Source organism: Phacochoerus africanus, chromosome 15 (assembly GCF_016906955.1).
Source record: "Phacochoerus africanus isolate WHEZ1 chromosome 15, ROS_Pafr_v1, whole genome shotgun sequence".
Lineage (NCBI taxonomy): Eukaryota > Metazoa > Chordata > Mammalia > Artiodactyla > Suidae > Phacochoerus > Phacochoerus africanus.
Genome location: NC_062558.1, coordinates 49573307 through 49600381, shown reverse-complemented (window position 1 = coordinate 49600381; position 27075 = coordinate 49573307). Strand labels below are relative to the sequence as shown.

The 27075-nt window shown below is 44.1% G+C and overlaps 1 protein-coding gene across 4 annotated transcripts in view; it reads right to left on the bottom strand.

The window, feature by feature from the left end:
* SPECC1L (sperm antigen with calponin homology and coiled-coil domains 1 like) overlaps positions 1-27075 on the bottom strand; it is a 132167-nt gene that overhangs the window by 58738 nt on the left and 46354 nt on the right. For all 4 annotated transcript variants that reach the window (XM_047762462.1, XM_047762461.1, XM_047762460.1 and 1 more), the window contains 5 exons: positions 24694-24901; positions 13734-13807; positions 11976-12151; positions 6197-6360; positions 2512-2603 (listed from right to left, as the gene is read on the bottom strand). In XM_047762462.1, coding sequence (XP_047618418.1) covers positions 2512-2603; positions 6197-6360; positions 11976-12151; positions 13734-13807; positions 24694-24901 — 714 coding nt within the window. The remainder of the gene's footprint in view (positions 1-2511; positions 2604-6196; positions 6361-11975; positions 12152-13733; positions 13808-24693; positions 24902-27075) is intronic.

Below are 27075 nucleotides of genomic sequence, written 5' to 3'. Positions count from 1 at the left end.
GAGTCACCCGCTGTCAACACACATGCAGACTGGAACTCAGCAAAGATAGCAGGATGCCTTTTTTATGCAGCTCCCTCCTCCAGGTACCCTGTCCCTGAAGTCCAGGCCTCGTCCTCCCTGAACACTGACACCTGTCTCCTGGGACCCAGATGGTCCCCTTCCCTGCTTCATCCGGATCCATCCTTCCTGCCCTAGCAGAGAAGGGGGGCCATGGAAGATTCAGCTCATCCCTGACCTCCCTTCATAGGTCACAGTCTTGTACCACCTGTCAAACAACTGCTTCCTGTATTTTGTCCAACTTTTCAGTTGCCTGTAGTGGCAGAAAAATCCAGCCCAAGACTCCCAAACAGACAGAAGTGGAATTCCCACTCAGGGAGCTTTGAGAAACTAACAATCCTAATCTTGGACCCATTCCCCAGGGACTCCTGTTCACTGGGATGAAGCCTGGGAATCTATGTTTAAAACTCCACATGATTTTTGTGCTCAGTTAGGCTTGAGAGGCACTATACTAACTAATCAAGTACTAAAAAGCTACCGAATGTGGCTTGTAATTACTTTTTTTCCCCCAAGTTAGACAGAGATAAGATTTTTCACAAAGTGATACTACGAACATTAAATTTCAACTGATAGGAGTTCCCGTCGTGGCTCAGTGGTTAACGAATCCGACTAGGAGCCATGAGGTTGCGGGTTCAATACCTGACCTCGCTCAGCGGGTTAAGGATCCAGCATTGCTGTGAGCTGTGGTATAGGTCGCAGACACGGCTTGGATCCCGCATTGCTGTGGCTCTGGTGTAGGCCGTCGGCTGCAGCTCCGATTAGACCCCTAGCCTGGGAACCTCCATATGCCGTGAGTGTGGCCCTAGAAAAGACAAAAAATAAAAAATAAAATAAAATAAATTTCAACTGACAAACCCTAGAGAAACTTCACCTTATCTGAAGTCTATTATATTTTGCACCTTTATTTGCTTTTATTTATGTCTTCACGTCTTTGGAAAGTTTGGTTAATACAGCACATAAAAGGCTCATTACAGATGGAATATGGAATTTCCTTTGCCTTCCTTTTAAATTAAGAGTATATCTTTTGCATAAATGTGAATGCAAAGCCACAACTTGTAACATTACAAATGCAGAGGGAGGGCATTTCTACCCTAAACTCACAAAGGGAAAAGTTAAAAAGTTCACTCACAAAATGCACAGAGAGTAGTTAACACCACACTGAAGTCTCCACTCAGAGAAAATGTTCCCAAACCCTATCTTGTAGGGAAGAGGTGTAGCCAACGCTATCCTAGATCAAGGGTACTGAGTTTTAGGCCACTCACTTACATGGAAAAATTCCACCTCGGCCACTCCTCCCAAAGTTGCTTGGAGCAAGGGCACAGCAAGAAGCCTCCTGCACGCAACAGAGTCACCGCCTCCTGTGTTGCTTCTGGTCGGCACTCTCACAGCGGCAGAAGGGGCACCCATGACACTCGTTTATAACCAGTCAGCAACGCCCTTGTGCCAGCCTACTGCAAAACGGCCCACCACAAATCTTGCTGCTCTGAATTCAGGCCTGGGCAGCCCCCTCCCATTCAGAATCCAGGCTGGCGTAGGACTTGCTTAGGCCAAGAAAAGGGGATATGATGACACAGTCCAGGTCCTAAGCCAGGTCTTAGGTGGCTTTGATAACTCCTACTTTCATGCTCTCAGAGCTTGGGACAGGCAGGCCGTGACAGAGCCTGAGAGGAAGACCATGTGGAGAGGACAGTCGAGCCACCCCTGCTGAGCCCAGGCCCCAGCCCATCCGTCCACAGAACGCAGCTGCAGAGTTGGCCCAGGCCACACCAGCAAAGGACTGTACAATCAACCCAGAGGAATGTGGATGACAGTAAAGTGCAGTTGTGAGTCACTAAGTTTTGAGCGGTTTCCTGTGCAGCAGGGGCTAGACATGCCAACTACAGAGCTGACCCTTGAACACCATAGGTTTGACCTGTACAGGTCCACTTATGTGGATTTTCATCTGTGCAGAGGATTGGTGCCCCTAACCCCATGCTGTTCAGGAGTCAACTGTATATTCTACTTAAGGAGGTGTCTCAGTATAGGGGTTAAATGTACAGTCTCTGAAGCCACAATGCTCAAGCTCAAATCCCAACTACTGTTTCTTAATTATATGACCCTCAGCAGGTTACTTAACTCTTCTGGGCCTTGGTTTCCACACACAAAAACTAGGGTACACATAATACCTAATAGCCAGTAGAGTTGTCATGAGGATTAAATAAGTTAACTATAAAGCATTTGGAACAGTGCAAAACACACAGTAAGTGTTGAGAAGTTGTTAGCTATCGCTGTTATTACAGATTTTCGGAAGAGTAACACAACTGGCATTAACATAGCTCATCTTAATTAAGGATATTCACAGCATCTTAGGAAAACAATCCCAACTATATCCCTCAAGAGGCAGCCATCTGCCCACCTCGTAACACAGTGTAGGTGACTGGAGAGGACTGGCCTTGAGAGGTCACAGGCACTGACCTGCATAGGGGACACAGCTGCCGCAGGAGGTGTCTTCATAGGACTCGGACTCAGGGGCGTTCGAGGAATTGCAGCTGCAGCAGGGCTGGGTACTAGAAAAACAACAAACACACGAGTAAATAACACCTGTAGGGGGCGCAGTGGATGCCTTTGCAATTGCTCTCCCTTAAGGGTTCACCTGGTTAACACATGCTCTGGGCTCCCCTGGGAGAGGCACAAGGCCTCACCTCCCCAACACTCACAGCCATGTCCAGCCTAGCACCACTCCTGCCACTGGGTGAAAAGTTTGTTCCCCAGACCAGGTGTGTTTATTTCCAACCTTTCACTATTCAATTAACTTATGCAGTTAAAGTGCTCCATAAACCAAGGAAATCCAGGTACAAAAACCTCGGGAGGAGTCTTTCGGTGACTGCACCAGGTCACTGTGTAGTGAACGAAGGAAATCTGGGCTCCGCTCATCTTTCCTCACCTCCTCCCACGGAGCTCGATTACCTCACATGGATTTTCACGTGTACTTCATTTAATGCACGGATGTGTACTTATCCTATCAGTCTCCCTCTCTAGGCTGTTCAAAAGCAGGATCCATTACTTATTCACTTCTATGGGCCTGTGCTTAGCACAGATTCTGGTAAAGGTGGCACAAAAATGGTCATTCATTGGAAGCAAAATTAAAATCAAAATGGGACATACAAAGGAAATGAGGCACATCAAGCAATGCAACAAAATGAAGTCAATCATTGCAGGTGTTTTTATGCAGCCATGTACTTATATTTAGAACTGTTATTTTTAGATGCATTTTGGGACTGACATAAAACACTTTTTTAAGTGTGCATTTGGTACATTCATAATACTCTGCAACTATCACTACCACTATCTAGTTCTAGAACATTTCCATATCCACCCCCAAAATGGAAACCCAGTACCTATTAAGCAGTCATCCCCACCTACCTTCCCTGGCCCCTGGTAAACAGCAACTGCTTTCTTTCTCTAAGGATTTACTTATTCTGCATATTTCATACAAACGGAATCTTACAATGAGGCGGTTAATGTCTGGTTTTTTTCATTTACCATATTTTCAAGGTTTACCCACATAGCAGCATATATAAGCACTTCATTCCCTCTTATAGCAGAGTAATGTTCCATTGTGTGGATAGACCACATGCTGTTTATCCAAATGTGGATGGACATTTGGGTTTTTCCACATTTTGGCTATTATAAACAGTGCTGCTACGACCATGGATGTACCAGTATTTGCCTAAATACTTGTGGTCACTTCTTTTGCATATATAATTAGGAAAGGAATTGCTGGGTCATTTAGATGTATTATAAAATATCACTTTTTAAAAAGATCAATATAGGAGTTCTCATCATGGCGCAGCAGAAACGAATCTGACTAGGAACCATGAGGTTGCAGGTTCGATTCCTGGCCTTGCTCAGTGGGTTAAGGATCCAATGATGCTGTGAGCTGTGGTGTAGGTCACAAATGCGGTTCCAATCCTGCATTGCTGTGGCTGTGGCTAGTAGCTGCAGCTCCGATTAGACCCCAGCCTGGGAACCTCCATATGCTGCGGGTGGGGCCCTAAAAAGCAAAAAAAAAAAAAAAAAAAGATCAATATAGAAGCAGATTATCTTTTTTTTTTTTAAATAGCCACACCTGCAGCATATGGAAGTTTCCAGGCCAGGGGTTGAACAGGAGCAGCAGCTGCAGTCTACGCCATAGTCACTGCAACTCGGAATCCTTAACCCACTGAGCAATGCTGGGGATCAAACCTGTATCCTCACAGAGGGAACACTGGGGTCCTTAGCTCCCTGAGCCACAACAGGAACACCTAGAAGCAGATTATCTTTTTGATTTAAGGTGACTTTATTAATATTTTGAATAACTGCATAATTTTAACTTAATGAGATAGTCCATTATCATTTTATTTTAGAAGTCCTTTCACCTCACCCCATCATATTACCTACCCAGAAGCAGCCACTAACAATGGTTCTGAGTGCATCTTTCTCACACCTTCAATGCAAACATCTACAAACTTTAAAAATCATAGTAAGATCACACACTGACATTTGTCTGCAACTTGCTATACATTACTGCAGACATATTTAACACCAGCATGTCAAAATCTACCTCATCCTTATTAAAAGATGCATAGTATTTTGGTTGTAAATGACTTAACCCCCGCCCTTTTTTTTGCTTTTCAGGGCTGCACCTGCAGCATATGGAAGCTCCCAGGCTAGGGGTCCAATTGGAGCTACAGATGTGGGCCTATACCACAGCCATAACAACGTGGGATCTGAGCCAAGTCCATGACCTACACCACAGCTCACGCCAACCCTTAACCCACTGAGGAAGGCCAGGGATTGAACCCAAATCCTCATGGATCCTAGTCAGGTTCATTAACCACTGAACTCTGACTTAACTCTTTTAACAGGCATTTAAGGAATGTGCAGGTCTCCTGTTTTCTCATTTATCTTTCTACATTTGTACCAGTATCATGTATAAGAACTTCAAATCTGTGAATATTGCATTTTAAGTTGGAAGACTCTGTGTAACTACCTTCCAAAATGTCTATGCCAACAGATGTGTGACTATATGGGTGACTTTCACTCTAATTCTAAGTCAAAGTAAACAGATTTTTGTATAATCACAGAATAGTTTCCAACAACTCTACTTTTATTGGAGTGAATTAGAATAAAGCCTACGATGAAGTTTAAAGAATTTCTAGATGAAAATGTAAACTTCAGGACACATTACACTTAGTTGTTTTGAAGAACTACATCCCTTTCCCTCTCCCAGAGCTGATGAGGCTTGAGAGAAGAAAAGGAGTGGCCACCTGAAGCTGGGAGGAGCCTCTAGGCAGGAGTAAGTGTGCTGCAGGGCCTGGTTTGTGCACCTGGGTACAAGGGTGGAGGCACAGTGGTCCAACCCAAACAAGAGGAAGGCGGGGGCAGACATTGCAGGCCTCTGGGATCTGAATTTCATTCTAATGAAGATAAAACTGAAAGATTTTAAGTGGGAAAAGGTCTTTCTAAGATGAAAAGACATGGGAAGACCAAACAGGAGGTTACTGAAACAGCAGTTAAGGATGGCTTGAACTTGTAGTCGATTGTGCCACCAGAGATGGCGAGGAGCAGAGATGTGCATGCTGGAGGCTGGATCAAGTGGCTGCTAACGGACTGGATGTGGACGTGAGGAAGGAGGATTTAAGGAAGAAAGAAGACGCCTAGATTTCTGGCTCAGTTACTGGGTAGAATGGTGCTGCCACTAACAGAGGGGAAAGTTGAAAGCTAAGGGACAAGACTTGGCTTTAGACATAAGAAGATGTCCAGGAGAGGGCTGGTGTCAGAGTCCAGCTGGCATCTGAACATTCAGGACTGAGGAGTTCAGAGGGAGGGACAGCGCTGAAGGCCCACATCTTGAAGTTCTTAGGCACAGAGAAGATCTGCAGGCCATGAAGACTCTCCTGTGTGGGATAAGGCACAAGCCTGACACTTAGATCTCTGAGGCTGAAAGGACCCCAAGTCTCTGTTAAAATTCCCCAAGCAGGAAGACTAACTTACTAACACCGTAGGACACTTGATGAAACTCAGAGCAAGATGGTGAGGAACACCAGCTAGACCAGAAAACACATGCTGTGTGAACACACCCGCCTACCCGCCCGGGCATGACGGGGTCATGAGTCACCTTGAGATGCACTGTCGAAGGACTTGATGAGGGTCTTCACCGTAGGGGTCGGCTCAGAGGACGTCGAAGACCTTCTGCTCAGCCCCATCCCCTGCCTTAAGGCTGCCAAATCTCTCTCAACAGCATTCATGTAGTTATATACCCGGCCTCGCTCCTCCTCCTGCCTGAAAACAATATTGAAATCAGGGCATTTTTATACATACACTAGAAAATACATATTTCCTCTTCCCAACTAAAAAGCATTAAAAAGTATCAGTTTTTTGGAATTCATACTGTGGATCAGTGGTAGCAAACCTGACTAATATCCATGAGGACTTGCATTCGATCCCTGGCCATGCTCAGTGGGTTAAGGATCTGCCGTTGCCGTGAGCCACGGTGTAGGTCAAGGCTTAGATCCCTTGTTGCTGTGGCTGTGGCTGTGGCTGTGGCTGGCAGCTGCACCTCCAATTCAACCCCTAGCCTGGGAACTTCCATATGCCTCTGGTGCAGCCCTAAAGAAAACAAACAAAGTATGTGTTTTTTTTTTCCTAATTGCATCAGTTGAGCTGAGTAAATTATCAGGTCTAATATTCTTATTTCCTTGGTAAATTCCAGGAAATGATTTTTTTATATCAGGTTATCCTAACTAGGTTAAGAAACCATCAGTTTTCATTTCATCTGAGTAAGTGCAAGGTGAAGACATCAGCAATCAACGAGCAATAAAACAGGAGATGGATGTGACTCAGAACTGGAGATCCTGGAGTTCCCATCATGGCACAGTGGTTAACAAATACGACTAGGAACCATGAGGTGACGGGTTCGATCCCTGGCCTTGCTCAGTGGGTTAAGGATCCGGTGTTGCTTTGAGCTGTGGTGTAGGTTGCAGACGCGGCTCTGATCCCACGTTGCTGTGGCTCTGGCATAGGCCGGTGGCTACAGCTCCGATTAGACCCCTAGCCTGGGAACCTCCATGTGCTGCGGGAGCGGCCCTAGAAAAGGCAAAAAAAAAAAAAAAAGAACTGGAGATCCTGAGGTTCTGTGCTGCCGAGAATGCTTGGCCTTCTCAGCAGAGTGAGACTGGGAATTCACCAGATCATACAGACAATCGATGCTGGTTCTATCCAACATGCCACACCTACACATGGAACTACAAAGAAACGAAATCAAAGCCCATACTATAAAAATTTGAAGAAAAAAAAATAGTGTAGTCTCCAAGTAGAATTTCTACAAAGAGGAGGGAAAAAACAGCATAGCCCCAATTAGTAACATGAATCTCCTAGATGCTTGGAGTGATAGATCCACTCCATTTCAGGACAGCTCCAGTTCACTGAGCTGATAAACCCTGAAGTTCTCATCTGGAAAGAGACCAACTGCACAGTCTGCATGTGTCATACAATACATACAAGTAAGTTTATAGCAGATGAAAATTAAGTCAGTTTTTAAGGAAAATTTGTCTTTGGTAGCCATTTGGCTCTTCTGAATTTTTTGCCAGAAGGTCTCAAGCTCAGATGTTTTAAAAAAGAATCTAGGAGTTCCCGTCGTGGTGCAGTGGTTAACGAATCCGACTAGGAACCATGAGGTTGCGGGTTCGGTCCCTGCCCTTGCTCAGTGGGTTAACGATCCGGCGTTGCCGTGAGCTGTGGTGTAGGTTGCAGACGCGGCTTGGATCCCGCGTTGCTATGGCTGTGGCGTAGGCCGGTGGCTACAGCTCCGATTAGACCCCTAGCCTGGGAACCTCCATATGCCGTGGGAGCGGCCCAAGAAATAGCAACAACAACAACAACAACAACAAAAGACAAAAGACAAAAAAAAAATCTACAACAGCAATTATCCAACTTTTGGGTCTTAGAGCCCCTTTCCACTCTTAAAAATTACTGAGGACCCCAAAGAACATCTGTTTATGTGGGTTCTAGTGACTGACATTCATCAGATTGAAAAACTAAGAAATTTTTTCTTTTTTTTGGCCTCCCCATGGCATGCGGAGTTCCCAGGCCAGGGATCAGATCCGAGCCACAGTTGCCACCTAAGCTAAAGCAACACTGGATCCTTAACCCACTATACCTGGTCGGGGATTAAACCTACATCCCAGCACTCCCAAGATGCTGCCAATCCTGTTGTACCACAGCAGGAATTCCTAAAAGATATTTAAAGGGAGTTACCTTGAGGCGCAGTGAGTTAGGGAGCCAACACTGTTACTGCACTGGCTTGGGTTGTTGCTGTGGCATGAGTTTGATCCCTGGGCCAGGAACTTCCACATGCCATAAGTGAAACCAAAAGAAAAAGAATATAAAAATGATTTAAAATATTTAACTCGGAGTTCCTGTCGTTGGCTCAGTGGTCATGAACCCAACTGATGAACATAAAGACACAGGTTCATCCCTAGGCATTGTTCAGTGGGTTAAGGATCCAGAGTTGCCATGAGCTGTGGTGTAGGTCAGAGATATGGCTCAGAGCCCATATTGCTGTGGCTGTGGTATAGGCCCACAGCTACAGCTCCAATTCGACTCCTAGCCTGAGAACTTCCATATGCCACGGGTGCAGCCCTAAAAAGCAAAAATAAAGAAAGAAAAAAAAAAAAGAAAATACTTAACTCATCTAAAAATAAAAAAGTCAGGGCTTATTAACATAATTAACATTTTTATGAAGAACAAGTAGGTTTTCCAAAATAAAAAAAATATGAAGAAGAACAGTAGTGTGTTTAACATTTTTGCCTAGCTCTTTCATGTCTGGCTTAAGAGAAGACTGTGAGATCCTCATTTCTTCTGTCTTCAATCTTTTGCAATATGAAAAAAAAAAAAAAAAAGCAGGCCTCAGATATGGAAGGGAAGAATATTTTAATGATAATAAAATCTGTAGTTGTGGCTTTTTAGATAACTGTGCTATTGTTCCTTGATACTACACTAAAACATAACAGACGGTAATTACTTGAAAGTTAATTAAAATGTGGAACCTGAAACCGAGCTTTTCTGGTCATCTCGTACTTTTAATGGCTATGGATCCTTCACCCACACAGCACTGGGTAACATCACACATGGGTCACACGGAAAATAATGGTTCACTGAGTTCCTCGGATTTTCCAAATGTTGATGCCTGCCCTGCCATTAAAGTCTTTTATTTATTTATTTTATTTTTTTAGTCTTTTGTCTTTTCAGGGCTGCACCTATGGCATATGGAGGTTCCCAGGTTAGGGGACCAATTGGAGCTGTAGCCGCCAGCCTATGCCACAGCCACAGCAATGCCAGATCCGAGCCATGTCTGCAACCTACACCACAGCTCGTGGCAATGCTGGATCCTCAACCCACTGAGTAAGGCCAGGGATTGAACCTGCAAACTCATGGTTCCTAGTCAGATTCATTTCCGCTGCACCATGACGGGAACTCCCAAAGTACTTTATTTTTTAAAGTGTCTTGTTAATGGCACTAGTGATCTCATCAGCACACCCTTCGTGGGAAACTGCTGAGCTCACAATGGCAGATACAAGTTTTCCAAAATCCTATCATTCACTTAAAAGCCCACATTTTATTATTAGTACCAAACACTGTAAGTTGTTTTCCTTGAAGTGACAGGATTGCTTAATCATTTTCAAGAAATAGCCACCAAATACCAAAGTCTGAATACTGATAGCTGTATCAATCACTCTCAAGTAAAAAATTTCCAGTCCATAAAAAAAGAAAACAGCACAAGCCACAGTGGCTGCAATGCTGTCCTCCAGACAACCTCAAGCTCATTCACATGGCAGACACAGCAGCACCTCACTTTCCATCATCGCACAGCATCCTAAAAAGAATACACTCAAGGAACAAGACAGGACTTCCCTGGTGGCTCAGTGGGTTAAAGGATGTGGCATTGTCACCGCTATGGCTCTGGTAGCAGGTGTGGTGTGGATTCGATCCCTGGCCCTGGAACTTCTGCATGCTGTGGGCACAGCCAAAAATAAAACGAAACAACAACAAAGGATCAAGACAGAGTGATGTTCATAATTTACTGCTTCACGGAGGACATCTGTAAGGAAACCTATACTCTGAAAATGCACATGGCTGGTAGGGATTAGCACAATGGCCCTGTCCAATTTGGTGCCAGGGCCATGATCTATCAAGTATATGTTCACTTTTCAATGTCTGTACAAAAGTCAACACAGTGAAGAGGGCAAACAATATGTCAGTATTATTATGAAAACAGTATGACTTAGAAGAGCCCCTAAAAGGGCCCCAGGGACCCTGGGGTCTACAGACCCCACCCACTCTGAAAACCGCTGTTCTGCAGGACTCTACTTCCTATAAATATGTGTCTCAAAGACTGACAGGCTTCCAGGACCCAGTGGAATGATTCCTGAAGAGTAGAATTTCAGCCTTCAGGTCACCTTTAGAAAGGAGCACCTCCAATACAATATTCATTTACAACTATGAAGGCAGAAAGGTAATGTAACATGAGTTTTGTACTAGTGGAGAAATAAAAATCTTCCACCTCATTCCATGTTCTGCTTATTAAGGAAGCCAAAGGGAAATGGTTCTCCAACACCTTCCACTCACCAGAGCTAGGCAACATTAATATAAGACAGCTTTTCAAAGTTGGCTTGTTTCATATTTTTCTGAATCTTTTTCCTAGATCTACTGAAGAATGGCAGAATGGCTTAAAGTAAAGAATAGTCGGATTCTTTTTTTTTTTTTTTTTTTTTGCTTTTTGCTTTTCAGGGCTGCACCTGCGGCATATACAAGTTCCCAGGTTAGGGGTCTAATTGGAGCTACAGCTGCTGGCCTACACCACAGCCACAGCCACGCCAGATCCTAGCCACATCTGCGACCTACACCACGGCTCAAGGCAATGCCAGATCCCTAACCCACTGAGTGAGGCTAGGGATTGAACCTGCATCGTCATGGATCCTAGTCGGGTTCATTACCACTGAGCCACAACAGGAACTCCCAAGAGTAATCAGATTCTCAGTAATAACCTCAAATTCTACTACTTAATAAAAATCTCAAACACTACTTTCCCTCCCCTCACAGACAGAATCTCAATGAGGAACTCAGAGCAAGTCATCAAATGCTTTTTTAGGGGGTTTCCAAAGATCTCTGAGTTACAAGCATAAAATAGGCGATGGGGAGAAAACGCCCTACAGTATTCTCTAACAACATAGCTTATGGACACTCACCATGGCCCTGAGCACCCAAATGGGTTAAGGATCTGGTGCTGCCGTGAGCTGTGGTGTAGGTCGAAGGCGTGGCTCTGAATCCCACGTAGCCGTAGGTGTGGTGTAGGCCAGCAGTTGTAGCTCCAATTTGACCCCTAAACTGGGAACTTCCATATGTCATGGGTACAGCCCTAAAAAGCATCTAGGCAAGTCTCACTTCAGCCTTCAACAACATTGTGACACAAACAATACTGTCTCCACTTTAGAGACGAAAACTAAGGGCCTAACCAAGATATCAGGGCCAGTAAAGGCAGAGCTGCACTCAGACCGAGGCTATCTGCCTCCATGGCTACATCCCCAGTCGGGAGCAGAAGCTAAGGAGTAACAGAGCGGGAATGGGGCACAGAGGAGGGAGAGGGCCATAGCAGACCACTGGGGCCCCTCCAGGGTTGCTGACCATGGACACTGACAACAACTCTGAAAGACCACAGAGACCGCACTATTTTGCAGGTGTCATAAAATGCGGCCAGAGCAAGTGGGTAACTCCCACTAAACCCAAATTCAGTCACATCCGTGTCAACCCCACATTCTTTCCACAATACACATCATAAAACCGCAGCTCAAGTGCTCCCTATTGAAAAATAAGCACACGACTGCTTTCTCAAAACATACTTGCGTGACTTTATTTCCTCCAATTCTTTTGTTAGTTTCTCATTTTTTTCTTGTGCCTCATGTAACCGGCGCTTCAGATCACCAATCTCCTCTTGGGCTTCAGATTTAATGTCATTTGCGATGACCACTGCAGTCTGGAGATCAGCCTGAAACTGCCGCCATTCCGCTGACTCTTCCTGTATTAAAAAACTAAATTTTTATTTCCAAAAGAGAGCAATAAAGACTTATTCTAAAATAATAAAATGTGTTCATAATTAGACTGCTATAATGCACTGTCTCAAACAATGATTAATTTCTTTTAAACCCCAGAGAACTGCTATTACCTCTTTTTTTTTTTGCCTCTTCTAGGGCTGCTTCCCGCAGCATATGCAGGTTCCCAGGCTAGGGGTCGAATCGGAGCTGTAGCCACTGGCCTACACCACAGCCAAAGCAATGTTGGATCTAAGCTGCATCTGCGACCTACACCACAGCTCATGGCAATGCAGGATCCTTAACCCACTGAGCGAGGCCAGGGATCGAACCCGCTACCTCATGGTTCCTAGTCGGTTTCGTTAACCACTGCGCCACAACGAGAACTCCTGCTATTACCTATATCTAACAGATAACAGAGTTATTACTAGTGAATGTGTTCTTGGTGTGGAAGCATTTCCAGCTGATCTGCTTCTCAATGGACCACATACCCAGGATGTTTGAGAACTATTACTGATGAAAATGTCAAGCCTCCCTTCCTCATGCAAGTTTCAAAGTTAGCCTTATAAAAAGAAACACATGACCCAAAATTTGAAGCACTTTACTTCTGAAAAGCTCGAGGTGGGTAAGTGGTGTGTGAACCATACTGAAAGATTTTGCAGTGAGAAACTATAAATATCCTGACATCAAAAACTAACAAGAAAAAAAATCAAAAGTAAAGGAAAAGGAAGAGGAAGCTGAAGAAAAACACTAAATCTGGGCAGACAGAAATCATACAAAGAGAGGAGCTGAGGGTTGCATGGTCTGCTGCCCCACCCCCCAGCCGTGGGGATGTGGGCATGGCTGAGAGCCCCCCACCCAAGGTGCCCCTTCTGGAGCCACAGCAGGCTGAGCAGCTGAGGCAGGACCCAAACTGTGGCACCAGCTCGCCCCCCTCCCCAACATCGAACATCAGTGCCATTGGCTGATCAAATCCCCAGAAGCCAGAAAACTCATAAGAAAGCAGCTTAGTCTGGGACACTAGTCAAGCCCTAATAAACTTTCTCTCCAAAATACAACACTTGCTTCCTAAATTCATCTTTTAAAATCACCACTCACTGGGAGTTCCTGTTGTGGCTCAGTGATTAATGAACCCAACTAGTATCCATGAGGATGTGGGTTCAATCGCTGGCCTTGCTCAGTGGATTAAGGATCCGGCATTGTAGTGTATGTCACAGACATGGCTCAGATCCCAAGTTGCTGTTGCTGTGGTGTAGGCCAGCGGCTACAGCTCTGATTGGACCCCAAGCCCGGGAACCTCCACATGCCATGGGTGTGGCCCTGAAAAGACAAAAATAAAATTAAATAAAATTACCACTCATAAATTACCAGTACATTCTTCTCTCCAGAAACTAGCACCAGTCCCAGCCTGAAGAGATGGGCTTTCTGCACTAAGCCCAGTGGGATCAGTGTTATAACTGTATCTGAGGCTCATGATGAGGGAGAGTGTGGTCAGTGACTCCTGGGTGCTCAGCTTTCAGAAAACTATGCTTTCTGATGAGATGACCTGTGAAGATTTATTCAACCTACCCGAAGTCTCCTGTGGAGTGTCTTGATTTCTCTTTCCATGTCATGTTTTTGGTCCTGGAGTTTTTTAACCGTATCTGAAAAGATCATAAAAGTTTAAATATTTATTCTTAAAAGTGCATTTGAAAAGAGTTTAACATAAAGGGAAGATGCACTTAAACATGACATTCAAGAAGTTGTCCTGCCTAAAGACTTCTATTTTTAATACACAACTTAAAAAGGAAAAAGGAATGTTCAATCCAAGTATAAACAATATTACTTTGTAAGGAAAATATGAATTTAAATCACAACTTCTGGATTACTTCCTTCTAGTGCCTTAATTCTGAAAAAAAGCATTAAGTAAAACCAATTGTTAGACACACATACACATTGCTGGCTCATAACCAATCCAAACAACACTGACTGCAATTAAAACATGAGTTTTTAATCAAAAGTGTTCTTAATCTAGAGGGTTTATACAAATATAACTTACTTTACACACTGGAATAAATTCCAGAAAGGTGGTGAATCAGTAAAATTTTTACAAACTTAATTAATTATGTCATAACTCAGGGGAGGTGCTACTTTATTCCCTGGAAAGTCTTTTTACAAGATAAAGAATTAAATAAATCAAACTCCTCAAATTATATCTTACATCATTTGAATTTCCTTCAATTTCATGCACTGTGAACATCTGATAAGCATCACTAATACACAGAGGCCCGTACTAAAGAGTGGGGATGCAGAGATGAAGGCACAGCCAAGGCCTAACCTCTGGGATCCATAAATGTACAACTAAGTCACATTCCATCTGGAGGTTCTGCTCAAAAATCTCTGCTTGGGGAAAGGCCTTGGGAGGGCACCATCCTGGTGACTGCCACCCAGTATCTCTATTGCAGCTGGTTACCTCAATCACTGTCTCTTAGTTATGCACCAGAAAAGGCCCTTACATGAGGTGACACTCTTAACTTCAGCCATGCCCCCTCTCCAGCAGAGCCCCGACCTTTCCATGTTCCAACTCTGCCCTATACAGCCTGGTCGCTGTTGCTACCAACATCTTTACACATCTATCTCTCCCCAGAGACTGAGAACACCCCAAAGCCAGGAGCCATGGGGTGAAGTCAAAGCCCCAGCACCTGGCACCTGGCTGGCCTGCAGAATGGAGTTAAGTGTCTAAATACGCAAGCCAATGGAAGCAGAGAGAGAAAGCAATACTAAACTCAGAAACTAGGATCAGGTGTTTTCATATTCCACTGACAGAACTTAACTGTTTATTGTCAGGAACATGGAACTATGGACACTGGTGTTTCTGAGTAGGCATTCCCCTGTTCCCTCACTCAGCACTGGAAACCCCGGCAGAGCAACCACCCATATGCAACAATGCACGGAACCAAAACCTTTAGGCTGACACCTCTTACCTCCTAATCGAGACCCTGATGGCTTTTCTTAGGCTGCTGTGTCCTCCTCCTCTCAGTTCCCTGAGGAACCTGCTCTGCTGAAACAGCCGAACCTTTCATTCAATGTTGATAAATTTGTATTCTGACTTTTTTTGTTTTTTTAGGGCCGCACCTATGGCACATGGAGGTTCCCAGGCTAGGGGTTGAGTGGGAGCCACAGCTGCTGGCCTACACCACAGCCACAGCAACATCAGATCCAAGCCGCATCTGTGACCTACACCACAGCTCACAGCAACACTGGATCCTTAACCCACTGAGTGAGGCCAGGGATCGAACCCACATCTTCATGGATACTTGTGGGGTTTGTTAACCACTGAGTCACAATGGGAACTCCTGTTCTGAATTTTTTTTTTGCCTTTTTTTTGGGGGGGGCCATTTTCTTGGGCCGCTCCTGCAGCATGTGGAGGTTCCCAGGCTAGAAGTCCAATCGGAGCTGTAGCCGTCAGCCTACACCAGAGCCACAGAAACGCCAGATCCAAGCCACGTCTTCGATCTACACCACAGCTCACTGCAACGCCGGATCCTTAACCCACTGAGCAAGGCCCGGGATCGAACCCGCAGCCTCATGGTTCCTAGTCAGATTCATTAACCACTGCACCACAACAGGAACTCCTGTGCTGACATTTTTAAATGGCATAGATTCACTTTGGTAATAATATAAAGCCTAGAATATTTTTTAACAATTATATGTGTTATATTATAAATACACAATGTTGTTTTTGTTTTTGTCTTTTTGCCTTTTCTAGGGCCGCTCCCATAGCATATGGAGGTTGCCAGGCTAGGGATTTAATCAGAGCTATAGCCGCCGGCCTACACCAGGGGCACAGCAACACAGGATCCAAGCCACTTCTGCAAACTAGCGACCTACACCACAGCTCACAGCAATGCCAGATTCTTAACCCACTGAGCAAGGCCAGGGATCGAACCCACAACCTCATGGTTACTACTCAGATTCATTAACCACTGTGCCACAACGGGAACTCTCAATGTTTTCTAAAGTTGGGTAAAAAAATAAATGAGATAAAACATGAGTGAAAAAACTGGCCGTTTTTGGTAGCTAGTAGCCGATTTCCTCCCATTCATCACCCCAAACTTTTTCAACAAAGTCAGGGCTACAAAATAAAAAAAGATAATTAATTACTTTTACCCAGTAATTCAACAAATTCCTCATAAGTACCTACTTTGTATCATACATTTTTTTGGCAAGGTGCTGGAGACACAAGGGAAAGGGAAAAAAGGTACAATCTCTACCCTTTTAGACACAGAAAAGATGATGTTTTCATATGCAGAAGACTAAATGTTAAAAGTCTGTCCCTCTACAAGCTGCTTCAAACCTCATTTAACCTGGAAACTAAGGGTCAAACAGGCCATCCAATTTGGTGGAGAGCAAAGTAGACACCCAGGAGAGTGGTGACCCTCATCCTGACCTGTATCTGCAGGGTGACTCTGGAACCAATAAGGACCCACCCGATGCGTAGATGAAATCAGGTGCTGCTGATATTACCAAAGACAAGAAATAAGGACAGAAGCTAAAATACTTCTGGTGTAGAAAACACTAGGGGTTACACCTTTCGTTTACACTGTATTTGTATAATTTTTTTTTTTTTTTGGTCTTTTTAGGGCTGCACCTGTGGCACATGGAGGTTCCCAGACCAGGGGTCCAATCGGAGCTACTGATGCCGGCCTACACCACAGCCACAGCAATGCCAGATCTGAGCCACTGAGCAGGAACAGGGATAGAACCCACAACCTTATGGTTCCTAGTCGAATTTGTTTCCGTGGCGTAAAAATATTTTAGTTTATTGTTATGGTTTTTTTTTTTAGGGCTGAACCGCAGAATCAAACTGCGTCTGCGACCTACACTATAGCTCACGGCAACACCAGATCCTTAACCCACTAAGTGAGGCAGGGGATTGAACCCGCAACCTCATGGTTCCTAGTTGGATTTGTTTCCACTGCACCATGACGGGAACTCCAAAAAACATTTTATAATTAAAACAGGTAAGCAAACGAAAAATGTGTAATTTCTCCTCCTCTGTTGAAAATCATTTTCATTTTCTTTTGATCACAAAGGACATACCTACCTACCTTTAGATAACTTACATGAGACAATGACAGCAAATCTAAACAGCCACTCTAAACATCTGGGGTCTTGAGTCCCTGGTTACATGAGAAGCCACTGGTCATCTTAGACTGACTATAAAATCCAAAATTTCATTTACTTCTTTTGATCTTACCCTTTCTCTTTACTGACCTCCACATTCACAGCTCCTCACTAGTCCACGAAGAGTGTCTACACTTGGCATTGGGTATTTATCGTCATCATGTCTTCTTTTGAACAGAAGGGAAGCTGACAACCAGTGGAAATATTCAGGCCGAATGAAGTGCACTACAAGTATCTCCGGGGAATTTGATTTAAACTTTACAAATCATGCCTGTATCTTCACTTTGTAACATAAAGCATTAAAAGCAACAACAGGCTTTTCCTCTGTGGAAACAAAGGCATCTGTGCTCCAGTTCTCACCACAAAGATGCTTAGCAAAACGCTGCTGTGCCCAGTGATCAGTCAAAGAGGATGAGGGTGGCTTGGCCATCAACTCCAGGGCCCCAAAATAGAGCTTCCCTCCCAAAGTTCTTCTAGTGTAAGAGACACTGCCACCTACTGTCTTCAACTCAGAAGCAACATTATATTCAAAGGACAGAGAACTACTGTTAACCTCCCTTTTTTTTTTTTTTTTTTGGTCTCTTTGCCATTTCTTGGGCCGCTCCCGCGGCATATGGAGATTCCCAGGCTAGGGGTCCAATCGGAGCTGTAGCCACCGGCCTACGCCAGAGCCACAGCAACGCAGGATCCAAGCCGCGTCTGCAACCTACACCACAGCTCACGGCAATGCCAGATCGTTAACCCACTGAGCAAGGGCAGGGACCGAACCCGCAACCTCATGGTTCCTAGTCGGATTCGTTAACCATTGCGCCACGACGGGAACTCCCACCTCACTTTTTAATTATAAATTATAACTCAATTTTACAATGTTATTTTTATTCTAGAAATCCAGTATATTCCTCTTCTCACTGTTATTGGTTTAACTTTGCTCAGAACAATTCTGGGCCCTGCCCTGCCCATTTAACAATGGGGTTCATAACTTCTCACCACCAAGACCTACCATTACTAGTAAATTCAGAACCATCAAATCAGGCTACAATGGCCAGGCTCAACCTGCAATCCTTGGGGTGAAAGTCATGAAAGGTCCCTGGCAACCTCTCCTGCCCTCCAGATAGAGAGCTTAGCACTCAGCCAGGCTCCTGCATCTGGCCAAGCACCTCCAACTGCTGTCAGACACAATCCTTAGAGGAAGAGAAAGAATCGGAGGAACTTACCAGTTAAAGCTCTGTATCTCAGGGGCAGGGATCAAAGCAGCAGGTGCATCCAGCTGCCAGGCCACAGCTTTACCCCCAAACCTGAATTCCTGACTTTCAAACGAACCACTTACTACTTTCACTTGTCTTTATTTTTTTATTTTACACTTTTTCACCCCCCCCAAAGTGAATATAACTCCCCCGCCCCCGCCTTGATTCTAAAAGCAATGCACGCTCACGATAAAAAGTCTGGAGAACAGAATAATGACAAAAATAAGATTACCCAGCATTAGCATTTGGCATATATCATTCCAGACTTCATCTAAGAAAAGTAAATTATCCTCTTCATACTGCTTCACAAGACTTTCCACTAAGCAGTAGACACAGGATGATTTTCTCCAGAAATACAGACCTGCAGCACCATTCTGATGGCCATATTAGTACCCCATCAACTGTATACACCATGATTTGCCTCAGCAATTGCCTACTAAGTCACAGCCAAAATAAACAATGAGGGTCTTTACACAGCTGTTCAGGTTAATCGAAGACACATCTCTAGAAGCAGAAGTGATGAAGGACCACATGAAACTATCAATAGGATCTAAGTCAATCCATTAGAAGGTTCTAGCTCAAGAACACACAATTTTTTTTGAGACGTCACAAAGTTAGAGAGTTTATGATTTAGAACACACTGAAATTGGTATTTCTTAAGAGAACAACATCATGCCTGGCTACCATTTAAACCATTTATAGTTTGAACAACAGAGGTAGTCCACCTGGCTCGTCCTCCACGTGACTTGCTTTATTTCAGGTATAGCAAGTCCCGGTGCCTATTTCACTCTTTTCAAAGGAGAAAGGGTAGCCATGGGAAGGAGGCACTATGCACACTGGCTGTTAACTAGATCAAAACTGGTGAAATTCAGGTATTTTTCAAGTTTTGATGGTAACCAGCCACTATGCTGTGTGTGTGTGTGTGTGTGTGTGTGTCCATTTCAATGCTGGACCAAACCGCTTTTCCCAATGTGTGGTCTTTAAGATAATGAGGCAGCCTGAAGTTATTGCAGGCATGGTATGAAAGTTGTGCCTCACTTAGAAAAGAGCTGAGTCCAGGAGCAGCCTGGGGGCAAACACACCAGAGCCGGCACCCTCCCCAGAGTGGATGGTACCCAGCTCAGCATTCCTTTACACCGCAGCCTAAAACTGCTGCTGCTTCCAGGCCCCACTATCTCTGATGTGGAGGTCTAGGTCCCGCATCCCCACAACTTTGCTGGGCACATCATTACTCAGAGCTTCAGCAGATGTTTCTGTACTGATTGACTTCTCCATATCCAATTCCATCTGCTCTACTTAAAGTATTCCAGAAATTACTCACAACTGTTTATCTGCTGAAAGGAGAACCCTTCCCCCATTTTCTATCTTTGCTCTAGGCTTCTTATAATTTTTATCTCTCCTGACATGTCAGTAGGACTTTGGGAGGAAAAGGAAGAATGTATGACCTCAGGCCATTATCTTGAACTGAAAGCCTTAATAGTACTTAGTTTTTACATCAGACCTTCTCCACTTAGACATCAAGTCCAAGAACTGCCGAGAAGTACTGCAAGCCAGGTCTAGGCAGTACAGCACTGATGTTCTCTAGGAAGCTGCCTGCACTCCAGGTATGCAACGCCTCGTGGGGGCTGTCCCACAGGTCACTGCTGTGTTACTCATTTTCTCCATCTTTTCTCTCTCTGCCCTTCAGACTGGATAATGTCTCCTGACTTCTCTTCAAGTTCACTGGGTTTTCTACATCTCTAATTTCTTGTTTAAATGATTCAGTAACTTTTTATATTAGCTGTTTAATTTTTAAATTCCTGAAAAACCTACTAAGTTCTGTTTAGGGTTTTTATTTCTCTGCTAAGATTTGCTATCTATTCATCATTATGAGTGTATTTTCCTCTGCGTCTAATAGCTGTTTTAAAATTCTGTCACCTAATACCAAATGCAGAATCATCTGGGGGTAAATGAGGAGTGATTGCTAATGGGTACAGGATTTCTTTTGGGGGGTGATTTAAAAAAAAAAAAAGTACTAAAACTGACTACGGTGATGGTTTCATTCCTTGGAAGAAAATCTCAGTTTCCCAGTTAACAGCTCTCCCTGCCATCAAGGCCCCTATGCCAAGGGCTGCCTTAGCAATGACCCCAAGTGCTAGAATCCTCTAGGAAAAAATTAACTCCTATCAGACCATGGAGCTATAACAACAGATTATAATGCATGAAACTTGTCTGGATACTGCTTCCTGTAAAAAAAATAATAATAAAAAAACCACTAGGAGTTCCCGTCGTGGCACAGTGGTTAACGAATCCGACAAGGAACCATGAGGTTGCAGGTTCGATCCCTGGCCTTGCTCAGTGGGTTAAGGATCTGGCGTTTCCGTGAGTGTAGGTCAAAGACGCGGCTCGGACCCTCATGGCTGTGGCTCTGGTGTAGGCCGGTGGCTACAGCTCCAATTCGACCCCTAGCCTTGGAACCTCCATACACCGCGGGAGCAGCCCAAGAAATGGCAAAAAGATGAGAAAAAAAAAGAAAAAAGAAAAAATATATATAAAGGACACTGTGGGGACAGCTGGGAAAATCTGCATATGGGGGGGTATTAGATGATGCTAAGAAATGACTGATTTTACTAGATATGGCAACAATAATGAAGTTAGAGGAGAATGTTTGGGAAGTGCATGCTGAAATACCAGGAGTTAAGTGTCATGAGGTCCATAGCTCACTACCAACTGGTCCAGTTAAACACACATGTACAGAAGGTGGATACTGCAAAACGTTAACAACCGACAGGTCCAGGCAGCAGGTGCTAACTGCCATGCTACTCTTGTGGGATCTCTGTGAACTGCCACTTTTTATTTCAAAAAACTGGGGAGCACTACATGGCTAAAAAAAATTATTAAGGATTTTCAGCCATTTTATAATTAAAATCCACATGATGTTACCGTAATTTTTATTTTGGCAATGGTTTGGAAAAGTTTTTCCCAGGAATCCTTATCATCTAACATCTATATCTAGCTATTACCCTAATTACCACAAGGTGTCACACTTGCCACATTCAAATCAAGGCTTATAAGGGAAAAGGCTATCAGCAGTACTAAACGAAAAAAAATACACTGAACTTTTACGTTAATCTGAAAAACTTTAGAATCGCTTATATTCAGTTAGTAAAATTAGATAAATCTCTCAGTTCAGAGACAATGAAATACAAACTAGATATTAACATTACACTAAAATGTTTTTTTGTTCATGTGTTTTTTGTGGCCGTACCCATGGCATGTGGAAGTTCCCAAGCCATGAACTGAATCCGTGCTGCAGCTGTAACCTACGCTGCAGCCATGGCAACACCAGATCCTTTAACCCACTGCCCTGGACTGGGAATTGAACCCACGTCTCCACAGCAACCTAAGCCACTTCAGTTGGATTCTTAACTGACTGCACCACAGAAAGAACTCCAAACTAAAAGTCTTTTTTAAACTTTAGATGAAGGGGAGTTCCTGTCATGGCACAGCAGAAATGACTCTGACTAGGAACCATGAGGTTTCGGGTTCGATCCCTGGCCTAGATGCAAACTACTGCATCTGGAGTGGATAAGCAATGAGATCCTGTTGTATATCTAGTCACTTATGATGGAACATGATGGAGGATAATGTGAGAAAAAGAATGTATACAGGAGTTCCCATCGTGGCTCAGTGGTTAACGAATCCGACCAGGAACCATGAGGTTGCGGGTTCAATCCCTGGCCTCACTCAGTGGGTTAAGGATCCGGCGTTGCCGAGAGCTGTGTGTGGTGTAGGTCTCAGACGCAGCTCAGACCTCACGTTGCTGTGGCTCTGGCGTAAGCTGGCGGCTACAGCTCCAATTGGACCCCTAGCCTAGAAACCTCCATATGCCGTGGGGGTGGCCCTATAAAAGACCAAAAAAAAAAAAAAATTTATATATACATGTATGACTGGGTCACTTTGCTGTACAGTAGAAACTGACAGAACACTGTAAACCAACTATAATGGAAAAAAATATAGCATTTAAAAATAATTTTAGGGCGTTCCTGTCGTGGCTCAGTGGTTAACGAATCCAACTAGAAACCACGAGGTTGCAGGTTCAATCCCTGGCCTTGCTCAGTGGGTTATGGATCCGGCATTGCCATGAGCTGTGGTGCAGGTCGCAAATGCAGCTCGGATCCCACGTTGCTGTGGCTCTGGCGTAAGCTGGCGGCTACAGCTCCGATTGGACCCCTAGCCTGGGAACCTCCATATGGCACAGGAGCAGCCCAAGAAAATGGCAAAAAGACAAAAAATCAAAATAAATAAATAATAAAAACAATTAAAAAAAAAACTTTAGATGAAACAGTTCACCCCTATGTCTCTAAGAAATACAGTCCCACAATCCACTACTTCAGTAGCCAGATACCTTGGAATATTTTGAATAACCCTGGGGTGAATCTATAGATGCTGGGCTAATTATCTAGCCAGAGCTCAGAACCTCCACTAGACATGGTCATGGCTCCTGCAAGTGACTGTCTCCTGGAAACAGTTCGAACCTTTCATCTGCATCCACAGCACACGGGATCTGGCTGCATGCCGTATGCGCCTATCAACCCTCTGTCAAGGTAGAATAAACTGTTAGCACTCAAAGGAGCAGTATCATGAACCACAAGTTTGAAAAGCTGTTACCAGAGCATCCAAAAAGTTTACCCCCATTCTCCCTGTCCCCTCCAGGCTATCATATTAAAGCACATTACAATATAAAATCTGTTAACATTTGAGAACTCTAGGTGAAGAATAACATAAGAATTTTTTAACTGTATTATGTGGAAATAATTTCAAACTTACAAAAAGATGCACGAAATAATACCAAGGAATATCCATATACCTTTTACTCAGATCTGCTTATTGTTATCAGTTTACCATTTATCATTTATTATCTCTGATCCCTGTCTGTTTGCCTCTATTTACCCCTAACTTTTTCTTAACCTTTAAGGATACACATGATGGTCCCGCATCTTTCAGTGTGTGGTTCCTAAGAATACACACACAGTTTGGTTATTGACTTCATAAATGCATACTGACATGATATGTTTATCTAATCTCCCACCCACACTCCAACTCTGTCACCTTGCCCTTTATAGCAACTCCTGGCAGCACTGAAGCCAGCACAGGCACAGGGGCTGAACATATTGCCTCCTTAGCCTGGAACTTTTTCCTCAGCCTCTGTCTTTTATGACACTGGCATTTTGAGGAATATAGCACCACTCATTCCTGGGCTTTTAGTACAACATTCCTCATTTTTTGTCTGTTTAATGTTCCTTTACGATTTTTTTCCCCCTTTGGCTGCTCCTTGTGGCATGCAGAAATTCCTGGGCCAGGGATCGAAACAGACCCACTGCTGAGTCCTTAACTGCTAGGCCACCAGGGAACGCCCAATGTTTCTTTATGAGTAATTGAAGTTATGCCTCAGCCAGAATATGGCCTAGTGATAACCATATGCCTCTGTCACTTACACAATCACCCAGTCACAGTGTTGCCTAATTGTTCCACTGTATAATTTCTGATTGCTTCTTTTTCGTCACTTAAAACATAACAGTCTGTGGGAAGACATTTTAAGATCATGCAAATTTCTGTTTCCCACCAATTTTTTTGGGGGGGGAGGTCTTTCTAGGGCCGAACCCGTGGCATATGGATGTTCCCAGGCTAGGGGTCCAATGGGAGCTACAGCTGCCGGCCTGCATCACAGCCACAGCAACATGGGATCCAAGTCACGTCTGCAACCTACATCACAGCTTGTGGCAACACCGGATCATTAACCTACTGAGCAAGGCCAGGGATTGAATCCACATCCTCAAGGATACTAGTTGGGCTCGTTATTGCTGAGCCACAACAGTAATTTCCCCCACTAGCTTTTCATTTAAATGATTTTTCATTATTACACAGAACTGTAAAGCCATGCTCCACTCAAACAGTTCTTTAGGAACAAAAAGCAGCTGGAAGATGGCATGGCCGTGGAAACATCATCCACCACACGTGCGTATCTGCTGGCCACCAAGCTCTTGCCATGAACCTCTGTCCTATCAGAAGCCCCACTGTCATCCTGATACTGAACACAGACTCCTCCCATATGCAAAAATGTGTAGGACACCACTTACTTTCTAAGTCAGAGATGATGAGGTTGTCATGAAGCTTCACTGCCCGGTGCTGTTCCACTTCATCTTCAAGTTCAAAGATCGTTTCTTTCATGTCACTCCTTTCTGTCTCTTTCTCTTCCAGCTCTGATCTTAACTTTTCTAATGTCATATTCAAATCTTCTATCTGCTTCTTAGCTTCCTCCTGGAAGGCTCGGTATTCATCTTCTACCTATGTAAAATGGATGGTGCCAATCAGAGAAATGAGAGTTGTTCTGAGATAATTCCTAGGACGTAGGTACCCACTGTTTTAGCTGGAACCCGAGTGTGAGTGGCTGTGTGAGCGAGAGCGACCTGTGTAACAACTATACAGAAGGCACTCTCCAAAAATAGGACTTGACACAACACACTTCAGCACTACATCTGCTGCTACATCACTCATTGAAATTATATGGACATACCACTGAACTGAACTACATTATTCACGAGAAAATTTTACACATCTTCCCTTCCCCAAAGTTTGGACTGAAGGCATACATCTGATTAATGATTAACATGCTTTCCAACAAAAATGATGTCTGATTTGTGACAGTTTCAATATCAAATTAAAAATGGAAACAAAAAATTCTCAAATATTGTCATTGTCAAAGTGTTAGTTCATAAATATGCTCGAACAAATCTCCTTTACTGTACCTCTTTAAAGTCCTCACTTAAAAAATTAACATTTAGGAGTTCCTGCTGTGGCACAGGAGAAATGAATCCAACTAGTATCCATGAAGATGTGGGTTCAATCCCTGGTCTCACTCAGTGGGTTGGGAATCTGGTGTTGCCATGAGCTGCGTGTGGTGGTAGGTCACAGATGTGGCTCAGATCCCACGTGCCTGTGGCTATGGCGTAGGCCGGCAGCTGTAGTTTGGATTCAATCCCTAGCCTAGGAACTTCCATATGCCTTGGGTGTAGCCCTAAAAAGCAAAACAAACAAACATTTAGGAGCAGTGGGATGCAGGTTTGATTCCCAGCCCGGCACAGTGGGTTAAGGATCCGGCGTTGCCACAGCTGCAGCTTGGGTCATGACTGAGGCTCAGATCTGATCCCTAGCCTAGGAAGTCCATATACCTAGGGGTGACAAAAAAAAAAAAAATTTAAGGTTAGGGAGTCACCGCTGTGGCACAGTAAGTTAAGAATCTGACTGCAATGGCTTGGATCACTACAGAAGTGCAGATTTGATCCCTGGCCTGACAGTGGGTTAAAAGATCTGGCATTGCCACAGCTGCGGCTTGGCTTGGATTCAATCCCTGGCCTGGTAACTTTCATATGCCATGGGTGCCGCCATTAAAAAATAAATAAATAGTTTAGGAGTTCTTTTGTGGAGGAGTGGGTTAAGGATCCAGTGTTGTCACTGCAGTGTCTTGGGCAGCTGTTGTGGCATGGGATTGATCCCTGCTCTAGGAATTTCCATATGCTGCCAGTGCAGCCAAAAATAAAAAATAAAAAAATAAGGTTTAAATTATTCAAATTTTGGGAGTTCCCGTCGTGGCGCAGTGGTTAACGAATCCGACTAGGAACCATGAGGTTGCAGGTCCGGTCCCTGCCCTTGCTCAGTGGGTTGACGATCCGGCATTGCTGTGGGCTGTGGTGTAGGTTGCAGACGCGGCTCGGATCCTGCGTTGCTGTGGCTCTGGTGTAGGCCGGTGGCTAACAGCTCCGATTCGACCCCTAGCCTGGGAACCTCCGTATGCCGCGGGAGCGGCCCAAAGAAATAGCAAAAAGACCAAAAAAAAAAAAAAATTATTCAAGTTTTAACCAAAGTCATACTGTTTCCTACTTTAAGAACTACTGCACTAAAACAGGAAATAAAATGTAAGATAGAATAATTAGATAACTCATGCAAATAAACACTATATCAGCAACCACATGGAGCACAGAGCCCTGGCTAGACTGCCAGCAAACCTGGGCTGCATTTTGGACTGAGTCCCCACTACCATGATGCATGTAAAACCAGGGGGCTGGACTGAGTCCTCACTATCATGCTGCATGTAAAACCAATCAAAGATCTCCAAAGTCCCTTCCAGCAACGGATCATGGGCCTCTAAGAAACAGGAGCCTTCCTATCCAAAAGTATTTTCAACTCACAACAGAACTCCACTGGAAAACCGACGACAAAAAGCAGACACTGCTAATCCCAAAGACTGGAGGACTGGCTCTCCATTGTTCTTATGTCAAACTACATTAGAGATGAGGACATGAAATTGCACAACACACTCCCTTGGGAATAGCCAGAACTATGGACAACCTCTGTTAGTCATTGTTAGTTGTAACTCTAGCCCCATCCATTATCTCTCTCACAGGAAGGAAAAGAGTAACAAAATGTGAGTGAGTGACATCATCGCAAGAACACTTTTCACT